General features: G+C 36.4%; 1 protein-coding gene across 1 annotated transcript in view; it reads left to right on the forward strand.

Annotated features, from left to right (window-relative positions):
• The window catches only part of NCOA2 (nuclear receptor coactivator 2), a 302,914-nt gene that overhangs the window by 231,741 nt on the left and 57,063 nt on the right, over positions 1-14,110 (forward strand). The window contains 6 exon segments of the mRNA XM_021002193.2: positions 1,179-1,356; positions 4,293-4,481; positions 5,298-5,399; positions 5,484-5,627; positions 10,079-10,226; positions 12,053-13,322. Of these exon segments, the coding sequence (XP_020857852.1) occupies positions 1,179-1,356; positions 4,293-4,481; positions 5,298-5,399; positions 5,484-5,627; positions 10,079-10,226; positions 12,053-13,322 (2,031 nt within the window).

Here is a 14,110-nt window from a genome sequence, read left to right on the forward strand (position 1 = left end):
TGTTTCTGTGTCATAAATTGAACAGAGAAAAGGCTTGTTCTTGGTGAGCTATTCCCAGGCATAGATGCACAATCATGCTTGCATCATTAGCATTATTGTTGCTAAGCAACAAAACTGAATGTCAGCTGTTTTTTCTTAGGAGAGTATCTTAGTGAGCTTTTAAAAAACACATACTGTTTCAGGAAATAAAACGGTTTCTTTCTCTCAACCATTGTACAGAAGCTATAAGAAGTAACACATGCTTTCAAAAGTAAACTACAGAATTTTAATTGTGCAAAATAGATGTCAGTAGCAACAAGTATGAAAAGGACACTTGGTATATGACTACTAGCTGGTTTTCCTCTCTGTACCTTCCTTATCCTCCATATCACACATAAAGACATTCTGTTTATTAAGTCTCTTGCTTCTCTTTTGGCTACTCTGAAATGTAGCAAGCTGAATTGCCATTCCTATCTTCCATATACTATTTCCCTATAGATCCACTCTAAGTAACAAGGAATTATTACAAAGCTACTCAGTTCCCAAACCTAGGGGAACATAATTATTAGGCACACTAGGATTCATAGCATGTTTAGACAATGTTGCTCACAACTGTGTTAATATTCTCCATGTTGAGTAGTTTGCTGTAACTCAAAGTACCAATACCCAGCAAAAAAAGAAAAAATCTCCTACAAACATGGTAATAAATTTTCCAACCACTTGTTACTATAATTCATTGTGAATATTTTTCAAACTATGGAGCATATGAAGACTGTAAAAAAAAAAACCGTTTTATATGTTTGGAAATGGGTGAATTATTTGTTGCTCTTGGAAATACATGAGTCATAAAAAAAACATACATCTGTGAAGCTGACATTCTCCATTTTGTGGAAGATTAGAAAAATTAATGTTAATCATATAGCCCAGAAAAAGAAGAGCCTCAGTTAATTCCTCTCCTATTTTAGTGGGGTTTTTTTAGTGGAATCTGTATGCTTCAACTAGTAAAACTGTGTTAATTGGTTCCATATGACTTAATGAAAATTAGGGGTCCAGGAGGATAATTAAAGGAAATGTACCTCTTCTATGAAAGTATGAATTGAGTATTTAACTTGAAGAGCAAGTCGTTGTACGTTTCTTAACAAGTGCATGTGAGTTTACAATGCATTTTTTAAATTAACGATTAGTCCTTTCTCTTGTAGGCCCTTGATGGCTTCTTCTTTGTAGTGAACCTGGAAGGTAATGTTGTATTTGTTTCTGAAAATGTTACACAATACCTAAGGTATAACCAAGAAGAGCTGATGAACACAAGTGTATACAGCATCCTGCATGTAGGGGACCACGCGGAATTTGTAAAAAACCTGCTACCAAAGTCTTTAGGTAAAGTCTATCTTTTTTTTCCCCCCGTTTTCTTTATTGACTGGGTTTAATAGAAATATTTGCAATGGCAATTTGTAAAAGAATAATCATAGAAATGATTGCACTTAAAGTATATGCTTTAGCTCTTAAAAAAAATCTCCAGGCATGTTCCATATGTTGTAATTTAGAAAGAATAGTAGTGTGTTTGTTTGGGGTAGCTAGGTAGTACAGTGGATAGAGCACTAGGCCTGGAGTCAGAAAGACCCGAGTTCAGATGCAGACGCTAGCTGTGTGATGCTGTGCAAGTCACTTAACCCCTATTTGCCTCAGTTCATCATCTATAAAATGGACACACACTGGAGAAGGAAATGGCTAACCACCCTAATGATAACTTTGCCAAGAAAACCCCATGGACTTTGTCACACAACTGAACAACAACTACTTCATTGAGAATTCATCAGAACATTTTGATGTACTCACAATAATGTTCATGTGTATTGTTAGGGAATTAATGGGTTGGTTGTTTTTTTTTGTTTGGGGGTTTTTGGGGAGGTGAGTTTATCATCAAATTGCTCATCCTTTGGGGCTAGTAGCTAATGGGGCATTTTCTGCCCACCCTTTGTCTACTTTAAAGTCGTCAAAAAGAGATTGGGGCTCAAGAGTTAAATCTGAAATCCTACTCTTATTTGAACCTTGCATATAACTGTATGTTTGTCTTATTTTAAAATAGGGTCTTAAGAGGCAATGCATGATTATTTACTATGAACCCTATAATCTTAAACAAATTGTTTGATCTTAGCTCTCTCAGTTCTTTTTGAGCACCCAGAATATTACTTCGCTTGCCTCATTCTACTCTCTATCGTTTTGTGATTCATTTTACTATTCTTTCTAAGCTGCTTTTCAGTAGATACAGGATTATAAAAGGCTATATTTAAAAGTGAGTGCTACATAGCATGGCTGCAAAATGACAGCATTATTGGTCCAACTTTTTTTTTCCTTTTCATCTAGACTGGTGATGCTAACAACTTATTCACAGCTTCAAAAGTAGTGCCTATTTTAGGATAGAATAAGGTCGAGACTCCTGAGTTTTCAAATGCTGCTATTTGGGGTTTTTCTTTAAGCTGTTTATTTCATTTGGTCTTTTTGGTTGCTATAGCATGTACAAAGAAATTCCTTTTCAATTTCTCAATTTGTTAGGATTTCATTTGTATCATAGCCGTTTGCTCATTGTGACTGAAATAAATATTGTAATAAACACATGTATTTCAGTGAAGTTCTATCTCTCTTTTAATAATTGGATAGGGAATTAAGCTTGCTAGTTTCTAATAAGTAATAGTTTTAGGTATCTACAATTATTTCTTGAATTTATCTCAGGACTTAAGCATATTAATTCATCCTTGTAATGTTTCTTTCAAGCTATTCTTGCTTCTTTTTTTAAAATGAAAATAACACAGAAGAGGGTTGTATATAAAACTGTAAATTTCTATGACTTAGCTTATTTTTTAAATTTAATATAATAGTATGAACACTGCACTTATTTTTAGTATTACTTTCACTACTTGCCCACTCCCCTCTAAAAAATAAAAGCCCTCCCAGTAATAAATCTTGCTTTTTCCTGTAGCTTTTTAAATCTTCAATGATGCAGTAGGCTGTCCAGAACTCTTCTTTCTCTCCCCTCTGATCCATCTTTATAACCCTGATACATACACAAGCTCTTCAGTGCTTACAGTAACAAGAACTCAACAAATATCTACATAGAGAACACTAAAAATGGTTTCTTATGCAAATTAAAAAATAATTTCCCCTAGCTTAGCTTAGTATTTATTCATGCTCTTCCTAGGGCCTTGGTTCCTTTATTATTTCTCTTTAAAACAGTAGCAATGGTTTTAACATTTGGGTCACCTCACACAGCTGCTTATTTAAGTGTTTTGTAGCAAATGATCCGAAAGTATTTTCTTTTCTAGTTTGATTATGGAATCTCATTGTCTTGCTGATGTTTCTATTTCTCAGAACAAAAAATAGTAGGAAATGCATAAGACTAGCTATAAGGACACCTGGGCTCTAAGGTTTAGCTCGGCCATTAATTAGCTGTATAATTTTGGACAAATCCTAGCATATCAGGTTGGGTTTTGAAATTATGATAGTGAGAACTATAATATTTGTTCAGTCTGTTGATCGCATAAATTGTTATATACCTACTCTATGCCCAGACTGTGCTGGGCTGATTGAAGGGTAGGAACAAGAATACCTAGAGAAATGTAGAAGAGCAAATGTTCAGTCATTTTGTAGAGATTATGTGTATGGTTTTTAAGTTCAGAGAATAGAGAGGTGATTATGACCTAGTGATGAGCAAAAGAAAACATTTTACGTGAGAACAAGTAGAAGTAAAGGAATAAATATTCAGATGCATGTGGGCGGAGATAATGGGAGACCGGACTTTTAGTGGTGCCTTTATACTAGACAGTTGAGAAATAAGGACTTCACTTTCCTCTGTTTCACAAACAACAGTGGCTCCTGTTGTACAAAGTCCATATTTCATGAATAGGTGTTAGCAGGCAGTAGAAGTTCTTGAGGGGAAGAATGGCAAAATTAATATTGTTAAGGAAAATTTGTCTGGCCATTCTCTATAAAAGATAGATTGGAGCAGTGAGGGAAGACCAAGAGCCAGAGATACATGTCAGGAAGCTGTTATAGGACTCTAGGCAAGAAGTGATGGAAGCCTGTAATGACATGAAAGTTGGAATGGAGAATTAGAGAAGAACCCAAGAAAAACTGTGTGGCTTTCCACACAGGAGGAAGGAGGGAAGGTGTTAGTGTAGACACTTTGAAAGGACTATCTTTATGAATTCATTTTAACATTTATTTTACTAATTAAATAACTGAATATTTGTGAATCTGATATTAGCAACTTTTAAAACACTGGTGTTTTGTTTGGCTTTGTTTTTTGTTCCTGTTAGTTAATGGGGGACCTTGGTCTAATGAAGCTCCTAGACGAAACAGCCATACCTTTAATTGTCGGATGCTAGTAAAACCTCTTACTGATTCTGAAGAAGAAAGTCATGATAGCCAAGAAGCACATCAGAAATATGAAACTATGCAGTGCTTTGCTGTTTCTCAACCAAAGTCCATCAAGGAAGAAGGAGAAGGTAGGGCAAAATGTTATAGGCAGCCTATATTGTGTATGTGTGTTTATGTACGTTGTATTGTTTTTCTATCCTAATAATCTAAAGATAATATATATGCTAAGAAAAACTTAACAGAATTTTCTCATTTTCCCTTTTCTTCTAGCTTCCCTTATATCACAGCATTAAAATGGAATTTTAGTACGTAAAGCCTATAAGATTATTTTTTAAATCACTTTTCCACATGTTGAAAAATGTGTTTGTTACTAATATTTTTATAGGTGAAACTTAACCACAGATATATTATCCATGTGACCCTGACCTTTATCCCAGCCTGTGTATATAAAACATGGATGGATGCATTAAGGAAAGGGAACCAAATCTCCAGTTCCTTGTTGTTATTTAGTATGACCTAGATAGACCTATGTGACAGGTGGGTAGTGCTTGCTTCAGCTTCTGCTGGGTGATTTAGACACCACCACCCCACTACCCCTTCATTTATCCAGTCAGTTGATGGGAAAGTGGGTTGGGCCAAATGGCTCTGGATGAGTGGCTGTCTTAGGAAAGAAACAGGTTCTTAAGAATGTTTAATTTTCTCTGTGTTTGCAATGACACATTGCATTTCCCACCCTGGACTGTCCCGTTTACTGCTTCCCAGTCCTCAGTCAGGTCCTAATACTTCCTTCTTTTGGAAAGAAAAAAAAATTAGTAGATGAAAATGATAAGCTTTTTATCACTTTTTCCACCACTGATTTAGATAGTTGTGTTTTCATTAGTGTATCTATCTGTCTCACCAAAAAAAATACCAATAATGAGAAGCATATATTTGTTTCATCCAAGATTTGCACTCCTGCTTGATTTGTGTGGCTAGAAGAGTTCCTATGAAGGAAAGGCCAGTTCTTCCTTCATCAGAAAGCTTTACTACTCGCCAAGATCTCCAGGGTATGTAATTTTCACGCATAGTTTTAGAACAACTATTTTCCTTTAGGGGTTTGCACTGATGACACGTAGTGTGTTTGTGTATAGGCAAGATCACTTCACTGGATACTAGCACGATGCGTGCAGCCATGAAACCAGGCTGGGAGGATTTGGTAAGAAGATGTATTCAGAAGTTCCATGCCCAGCATGAAGGAGAATCTGTATCATATGCCAAAAGGCATCATCATGAAGGTAAGCCTCTTTAAATCATATGATTTTCTTCTTGAACTTGACTCTGCTTCTTTATGTACTATTTTAGTGAGATCAGCAAGGAGAGAGAATTCCTTCACAAACAGCGATTCCTACAGTGTAATTCAGGGCTACTTCTAATTGTTATCCATAATTTCTATTTGAGCGAGATCCTCAAAATAAAACCTGTAAGCAAGAAACAAGTTACCAGGTTATGGTTGATTACCAGTAGAGCAGAGTCTGGGAGACAGGGGAGAAAATTAGAAGTGTGTTCTACAGGGAAGTTGAAGAAGAGAAAATGGTAATTCATTGTTGGGTCAGACGAAAGGAGTCAGAGCAAACATATTACAGAAATAAAGTCTGTTGTGTCTGAGAGTACACTACGAAAAAATCCAGGAATATAAAGTGAAATGTTTGTAATATTTGATAAATTGCCAAAAGGAGGTCAGTAGCTGTGATCCCCAGACCTAAACTCTGAACCTTTTTTAGTGTAGTTTCTTTACTAACAAAGAATATAGAAATGCTTCTAGTCCCTTCCATTTATCTTTCTGAGATTTCCACGGCATAATCAGTTTCATGTTACATATTTAACTTTATGAGATCAAAGTATAGGAGAGGGCAAGGGGATGGGAATAAAAATTTCTTTAGCATCAACTATGTGCCAGGCACTGCGCTAAGCTCTTTACAAATAATGTTTTATTTGATCCTCACAACGACACTATGGGGTAAGTGCTGCTGTTATCCTCATTTTACAGTTAAGGAAACTGAGGCAAACAGAAGTTACATGACTTGCCCAGGGTCACACAGCTGGGACATGTCTGAGGCTAGATTTGAACTCAGATCTTCCTGACTCCAGGCTCAGTTCCCTATTACCAACATTCTTCTGGACATAGCAGTAACCATAAGTACCCTCAAAATAGGTGTAGTTTAAAAGATACTTAGGTAGATGGTTATCTACTCATCCATAAGACTATCCTCCTGACAGTTTTACAAACCGTAATTTAGTTTATTTCCATTTAAAAATAAGTTTACTCAATGACTGATGTCTTACGTATAAGAGTAAAATATTTTTATTTTTTCGGTAGATAAATGCAGGTTGTAAGGTTAAAATCTTTTTTGTCAAGTGTGTTTATGTTTTAGGCTAAATGTAACTCACATTTCCATGAGGGGATAATGAACTTCAAAGAAACAACAATATACAGTTTTTCTTTGTTAGAATTTAAGGGAAAGTCTTATATCCTTCTGTTTTTCCTTTCTTAGAAATTTGGTGAATGGGTAGGCTGAGTAGGTACAATTTGTCACAAAGAATCTTGGCACTGGCTGAGTCTCTATAACTTTGTCATCATGCTTCACAATTTAAGTTTGCAAACTCTTTCCTCAGCCTTGATAATTTACTGAAATTGTAGTTATAGTAACTTTTGGGAATTTTAACTTGCCTTGATAAGTGCCTATATGCTTATCTACTCGCCTTTTTTAGATCATTTGTCAAGACATAAATGCCATATAGATTCCCCCCCTCCTTCCTTTCTTTTTTTCCCTTTCTACATGTGTAATATTTTCAAGAAATAGAGAAAAGGTTGACATTTGGAGCCTTTACATTCATGTGAACAATTAGGCAAAATTCGAAGGAATTTCAGTTGTCAGAGAACTAAAATAAAATGAGAATCCTAGTGTTCACCATTTCATAAAAGCCTTTTTACAGTTTAGAAAATCACCTTAGCCAGTGGGCAGTCATATTACTTTCATTGTGAATGTACAAGGATTAATGTAACACCAGCTTCATGTTCCTCCTTTATTTGATCGGTGGCTCTTTTCATTTCAAAGATATCACTGATTTAACCAGACAGTTTTTCTCTTTAACGAAACTCCACATGAAGAAATAAAGATTAGATTTTCTTTTCAAAAATGATTTAATAGAGTGCCTCCTTTTTAAACATGAAACTCCTATTATATACTTAAATATATGTTTGAAAATAGTATCCATTTAGCAGAAATGTTTGGAAGAGAGAAAGCGAGGAAACTAAATATTGGAGACCACTGTCTTGTCTAATAAAAAATAGTTAGAAATGAGGATTAGAATATCTGAAATTACAGAGATTAATGAGAAAATATTATTTTGGTCACAAAAATTATACTCACATCAACTTTTTGAGAATTTAGCTATCATATAGCAACTTGAAATGACCAGTTCAGTACTGTCTATTCCTATCCCCACAAATTATATTATAAGTAGGGTACATTCATATAAAAAAAATAATTCAGTTATGCTCTCTTGAAACAAAATCTCTTTGATAGGATATGGAGCAACTTTTAGGGTAGTACATAAATAACTTCATACAACAATATAGGAAAGGATGTGTAGTCTCTAAATACCATATTCAAATTAAACTATTGGAGAAATTTAGTTAAGACAGTTGCCTGGAGTAGAATTTTGTATTGCCTGAGGCAGGATTCAAACTCAAGTCTTGCTGATTGCAAGTGGCAAGTGACAAAATGGGCAATCAAAGCTGTATTTGTAAAGTACTTGAACTTTATGTATGGGTCCTAAGTACTTTACAAATGCTACAGCTTTAACTTCCTGTTTTGTCACTTGTGACTTGGAATTAAGAAGATTTGAATTTAAATCCTGCCTCAGGTATTTACTAGCTAGTGTGACCCAGGGCAAGGCACTTAGCCTCTGAGCCTCAATTTCCTCATCAGTAAAAATGAAAGTTGAAAGTAGATGGTTGCAGATCCCTTTCTATGATCCTAAGACAGTATTGTTGTTTTGTAAATATGCTTGGGTTTCTCCCTCTCTTCATCATTTGATCCATGTAATCTGAACTAGATAATAAATATTTGTGAAAAAATAAGACCAGTCTCTGAAAAGTAACAAAAGACCAGGTGGTAAAGATAGGTGGTATTCTGGACTGAAATATACTTTTTTCTTTAGCTATCATCGTTAAAAAACCAAAAACTGCAAAAGTCTATCCCAAAATTATTTTGAAAGAGCTTACTAGTATAGAGCTTTTTTAAAAAAATATTTATCATGATGGTAAAAGCACTAGATTAAGAGTTTGAAGGTAAAAATAAATATTTATGTACCATAATAGTTTCCCCCCCATTTTAATAGCTTTCTAATTAGATTTATTCTTTTCTTCTGAAGAGGTTCTTATAAATATTTAATTTTTTGCTTCCTCATCTTCTAACTACAAAAATAATACTTAGCATGGGCAAAAATAGGGGCTGTTATGAATTAAAAGAACTTGCTATTAAATTAGTTAATCAACAAGCACTTAATAAGTGCCTACTATATGCCAGGAATTAGAGAAGAAAATGGTAAACCACTCCAGTATCTTACCAAGAAAACCCCAAATGGGGTCACAAAGAGTCAGACACAACTTAAAATGACTAAACCTATGCCAAGAGGTATTCTAGAAGCTAGGGAATAATCAAGATAAAAGTGTTTTGTTTTGTTTTGTTTTGTTTTTACTCTCTGCCCTTGAAGTACCATCCATACCTAATTCCAGTCATTTTAAAGACTAGTAGATTACTATTTGCTTTGGAACACAAAGGCCAAAACAACAAAAATGAGGGACCAGAAAATACTTTCTGATCCAGTCATGGATGAAAGTTGTGAAACTTTACATTTTTCAAAAGGGAAAAATCAGTGGGGAAAGTTTTTTTTATGTTTAGCCTAAGGAAGTTTTTAGTTAAGCATGGGGCATATACCTGTATTACCAGGTACTTCAGAAGCTGAGCCTAGTGGATCTCTTGGTTTCTGAGCTTCTGTGGGCTAGGCCTTTTGGGTGTCCAAGCTAAGTTCAGCATTGATATAGTGATGCCCTTTGGGGATTGAGAGTGGGGGTAGGATTGGTGAGAACAAGTTTTGTGAGGAGGGGCAAAGTGTCCCAAGTAGAAAATGGAATAGGTCAAAATTTCTGTGCTGATCGGTAGAGGGATTGGGCCTGTGAATAGCCCCTGAACTTCTATCCTGAGTAAGATACGGAGACCTAGATTTTAAGTAATAATAATAATGATGATGATAAATAAGATTTTGTAGGAAAGAAGTGCTTATAAGCTCCTTCATAAAACACAGACTCATTCTACCATATAGGGCAGCTAAAATTATTTCATTCTTCTTATTGTGCTTGAAATGTAAGATACTGTCATTTGTTAGCACACTAGATAAACTTCCTTTTTAAAATGTTATTTTAAATAGCACTTTTTATATACAATATATATATATATATATATATATATCACTTTTATAGCATTATTTCAAGCTCAAGTTTTAAATTGATCATTAAGTAGTTATTAATGACCTATGTACCAGGCACTATGCTAGGTGCTAGCAGTCTAGAAAATACAAAGACTGAAAGATTCCCTACTCAAGATGAGTGTGTTAATGTCACATATGTATTGTTCTCTTTTCCTTTTCTAAATCTACTTCTTGTTTGCTTGCCCGCTTACAGTGCTGAGACAAGGACTGGCATTCAGTCAGATCTACCGTTTTTCCTTGTCTGATGGCACTCTCGTTGCTGCCCAAACGAAGAGCAAGCTCATTCGTTCCCAGACTACTAATGAACCTCAGCTTGTAATATCCTTGCATATGCTTCACAGGTAATCTTTGTTCTAAGAATTGCCCTTCCTTCCCAAGTTAATGAGAGGTGTTGCAAAGAAGAAAGTCGTCTTAGTGCTTGTCTAGTTTAATAGACACATCTGCTGATCAGCAACATAGCGTAACAAAGTAAAATTCATTTGTTAAGATATTTAATTCATATGAGGAATATCTTTCCACGTTTGCTGTCAGGGATTTCTTTTTACCTTAAAGTCTTCAATTTTGCATTTGTCTTCTTAATTTTATTTTTTACTAAGATGTTAAGTATTTTCCATCCATTTTAGCAAAAGAATACCCATACTGATGAAATTGGGGCTCTTTTGAAGTCCTGAAGTGTTCTTTTAATCCCCCTAAAGGAACTTGACCCACAGAAATTGACTTTGCTATAACATGAGCACCCGTTAAATTAGAAAAAGAAATTTCTCCAGTTCACAATCGGATAACAGGCAAAGCAGTATATTGAAGCAGACAGTGTTGGTACTGCTTTCTATATGCTTGCACCAATAAATTCCCAATTGACATTCATAGAAAGGACCTTCTAAAGGAATTTCATGGCATTGGCTCTTAACCCAAGGGATTACAAACACTTCATAGTCTAAAGTGAAAGTCAAAAGAATGGACCTTAATATTACAGACTCTTCTAGAAACAAAAACGTTGCTGAAATTCCAGCTTACATAGATTTCTTTGTGTGTGTTAGAGAGCTTTTCTGGAAGCTAGAGAAGGTACATAATGTGGTATCATTAAAGGGTCCTGCTCTAACACTTTTCTCAATTATTTGTTTTTTATTTAGGAAAAAATTTTATTCAGGAAATCCTTTTTGCCAGTTAACAATAAAGCCGATGTAAAACTGAAAACATCTTAAAGTGATTACAGATGTGCCAAATTGCACCCACCTAAATGAAAGCTGCTGTTTGACAATTTGTTAGATGTGTTTTATTTGGATTGGTGAATACATTTGGTTACTCAAGAAGGGCTGCCAAAGCTTTAAACACAAGCTCTGCAGCTTGAGAAACCATCTAGCTTAGAAAACCTGCTTGTGAAACAAGTTGGGGGGGGATTGAAGGCTGTCTAAGGCAGTGGGGAAAACTTGCAAAATGAACTGTTCTTTTGAAGCGCAGTTTCTATGTTGTCTGTCTGTTGCACTCAAGCTTTGACTTGTACAGGGGGAAGAATGTTTAGAATAGGGTTATTGACTAGATAGTCTCATTCTGAACGTGTTTCAGTAGCTTTCTTGGCTCTAGTACTTGGAAGGGTTTGGTTTTCTACCAGCTCAGGGCCAAGGTTTTTTGTTGTTGTTGTTTTTGAAATTTGCTTTTTGCTATGAGCCTAATGCTCAAACACCAGAGAAATCTCTAAGCTATTGGCTATCTCTTCTGAGGAATTAGAATTTCTAACGAATAGCTGGGTATAGTTGTACTGTAAAATGTATACTTACTTGCATCATTTTTAAATTATTGATGATAGCAGCCTGTTTAATGGGAGAAATATATAACGTAAGTGTTTAAACTTTTGACTATTTTATATAATGTCTGTGATGTAAAACAGATGGTTGTTTCATTCTCTGCGTATTCCCTTCAAGGTCTTAAACCACAGACATATTAATTAGTTCTACTGAAAAACGTAGCTATTGGTCCCAAATTCTGCATGTTCACTCATGTTGATAATTGTAGGTGGCTTTCATCAAAAGCATCCTCTTGTCTTTTAAATGTTAGCCTGTTCTTTTCAAGGAAAAAAACCCCCACATCATTTTAAAACATTATTAATAATAACCTGCCAGATGTGTTTTTTCCTTTTAACTAATATGTTGTGTCTTTGCTCATTAAACAGAGAACAGAACGTGTGTGTAATGAATCAGGATCTGACTGGACAAGCTATGGGGAAACCATTGAACCCAATTAGTTCTAGCAGCCCTGCCCATCAGGCCATGTGCAGCGGGAATCCAGGTCAGGACATGACCATCAGTAGCAATATAAATTTTGCCATAAATGGCCCAAAGGAACAAATGGGCATGCCAGTGAGCAGGTTTGGTGGTTCAGGGGGAATGAACCATGTGTCAAGCATGCAGGCATCGACTCCTCAGGGTAGTAACTATGCACTCAAAATGAATAGTCCCTCACAAAGCAGCCCTGGCATGAATCCAGGACAGCCAAACTCCATGCTTTCGCCAAGGCATCGTATGAGCCCTGGAGTGGCAGGAAGTCCTCGAATTCCACCCAGTCAGTTTTCCCCAGCAGGAAGCTTACATTCACCTGTGGGTGTTTGCAGCAGCACAGGAAATAGCCATAGTTATACCAACAGTTCCCTAAATGCACTACAAGCCCTCAGTGAGGGGCATGGAGTTTCTTTAGGGTCATCGTTGGCTTCACCTGACCTAAAAATGGGTAATTTGCAAAATTCCCCTGTGAATATGAATCCTCCTTCACTAAGTAAAATGGGAAGCCTGGACTCTAAAGATTGCTTTGGACTTTATGGGGAGCCATCTGAAGGTACAACTGGACAAGCGGAGAGCAGCTGCCATTCTGGAGAACAGAAAGAAAATAATGATACCAACATACCCCAGGTCATCAGTGCTGAAAGGTCTGATGGACCTAACAGACTCCATGACAGCAAAGGACAGACAAAGCTCTTGCAGCTCTTGACCACCAAGTCTGATCAAATGGAGCCTTCACCTCTGTCAGGCTCCATAGGAGAAACTAATAAGGACTCCACAGGTGGCTTGGCTGGTTCTGTATCAACACATGGAACCTCACTCAAGGAGAAGCATAAAATTTTGCACAGACTTTTGCAGGACAGCAGTTCTCCTGTGGACTTAGCAAAACTTACAGCAGAAGCCACAGGTAAAGAGCTGAACCAAGAGTCCAGCAGCACAGGTCCTGGTTCAGAAGTGACTATCAAACAGGAACCAGTGAGCCCCAAGAAGAAAGAGAATGCACTACTTCGATATTTGCTAGACAAAGATGATACTAAAGATATTGGTTTACCAGAAATAACCCCAAAACTCGAGCGACTGGACAGTAAAACAGATCCTGCCAGTGGCACAAAATTGATAGCTATGAAAGCAGAGAAGGAAGAGATGACTTTTGAGCCTAATGAACAGGTAAGGCTTCTCAAAGAAGAGTTTTTGATATTTGTCCTAAATGTTATGATTTGGTTTTAAGATGTGCTTTCTACAGTGATGATACAAATGTCATCTGGGTGAGTAATTATTAAGGTTAGCCTTTGTACAGCTAGTACAAAGGTACAGAGATGGGACACGCATGAAGTGTTGTGTATGAGAAAGAATGAGAGCCAAAATGGCAAGAATATCTGGTACCATTGGGGGAGGACCATGATGTAAGAATACTGGAAAGATAGGATGAGGCCAGGTCACGAAGAGCTTTAAATACCAAAAATCTTAGAGATAATAGAGTGCCACTAGAGTTGATTTGGGAATAGTGGGAGTGCAGTGCAACAAGGCCAGACCTTCCTTTTGGGAAAATCACTGGCAGATGTGTAAAGGCAAGGAGATCAGTTAGGAGGCTGTTACAATATCACGGATTATAGTTGATCAGAACATGAACTAGAATGGTAGCTGTGTGATTACAGAGAAAGAGAGCTTTGTAAAATCAAAACATTGTAGACATAGAAATAGTAAGATTAGCAAACTGATTGGATGTGTACACTGACTAAGAATGAGGTGATGAGGGTAACACAGAGATTGCAACTGGGAGGATAGTATTATCTTCAGTGGTAGGAGGCAAGCTTAGAAGAGGAATGAGTGGGGGAGATTGAGGATTGATAGTGAACTGGATTGGGGACCTATTGAGTTGCCATACCTATGAGACATCCCACTGGAAATATCCCATTGGGCATTTTTGGTGATGTAGGATAGGAGCTCTGGAGAAA

Source organism: Phascolarctos cinereus, unplaced genomic scaffold, assembly GCF_003287225.1.
Source record: "Phascolarctos cinereus isolate Bilbo 61053 unplaced genomic scaffold, phaCin_HiC Scaffold_4;HRSCAF=312, whole genome shotgun sequence".
In the NCBI taxonomy this organism is placed as follows: domain Eukaryota; kingdom Metazoa; phylum Chordata; class Mammalia; order Diprotodontia; family Phascolarctidae; genus Phascolarctos; species Phascolarctos cinereus.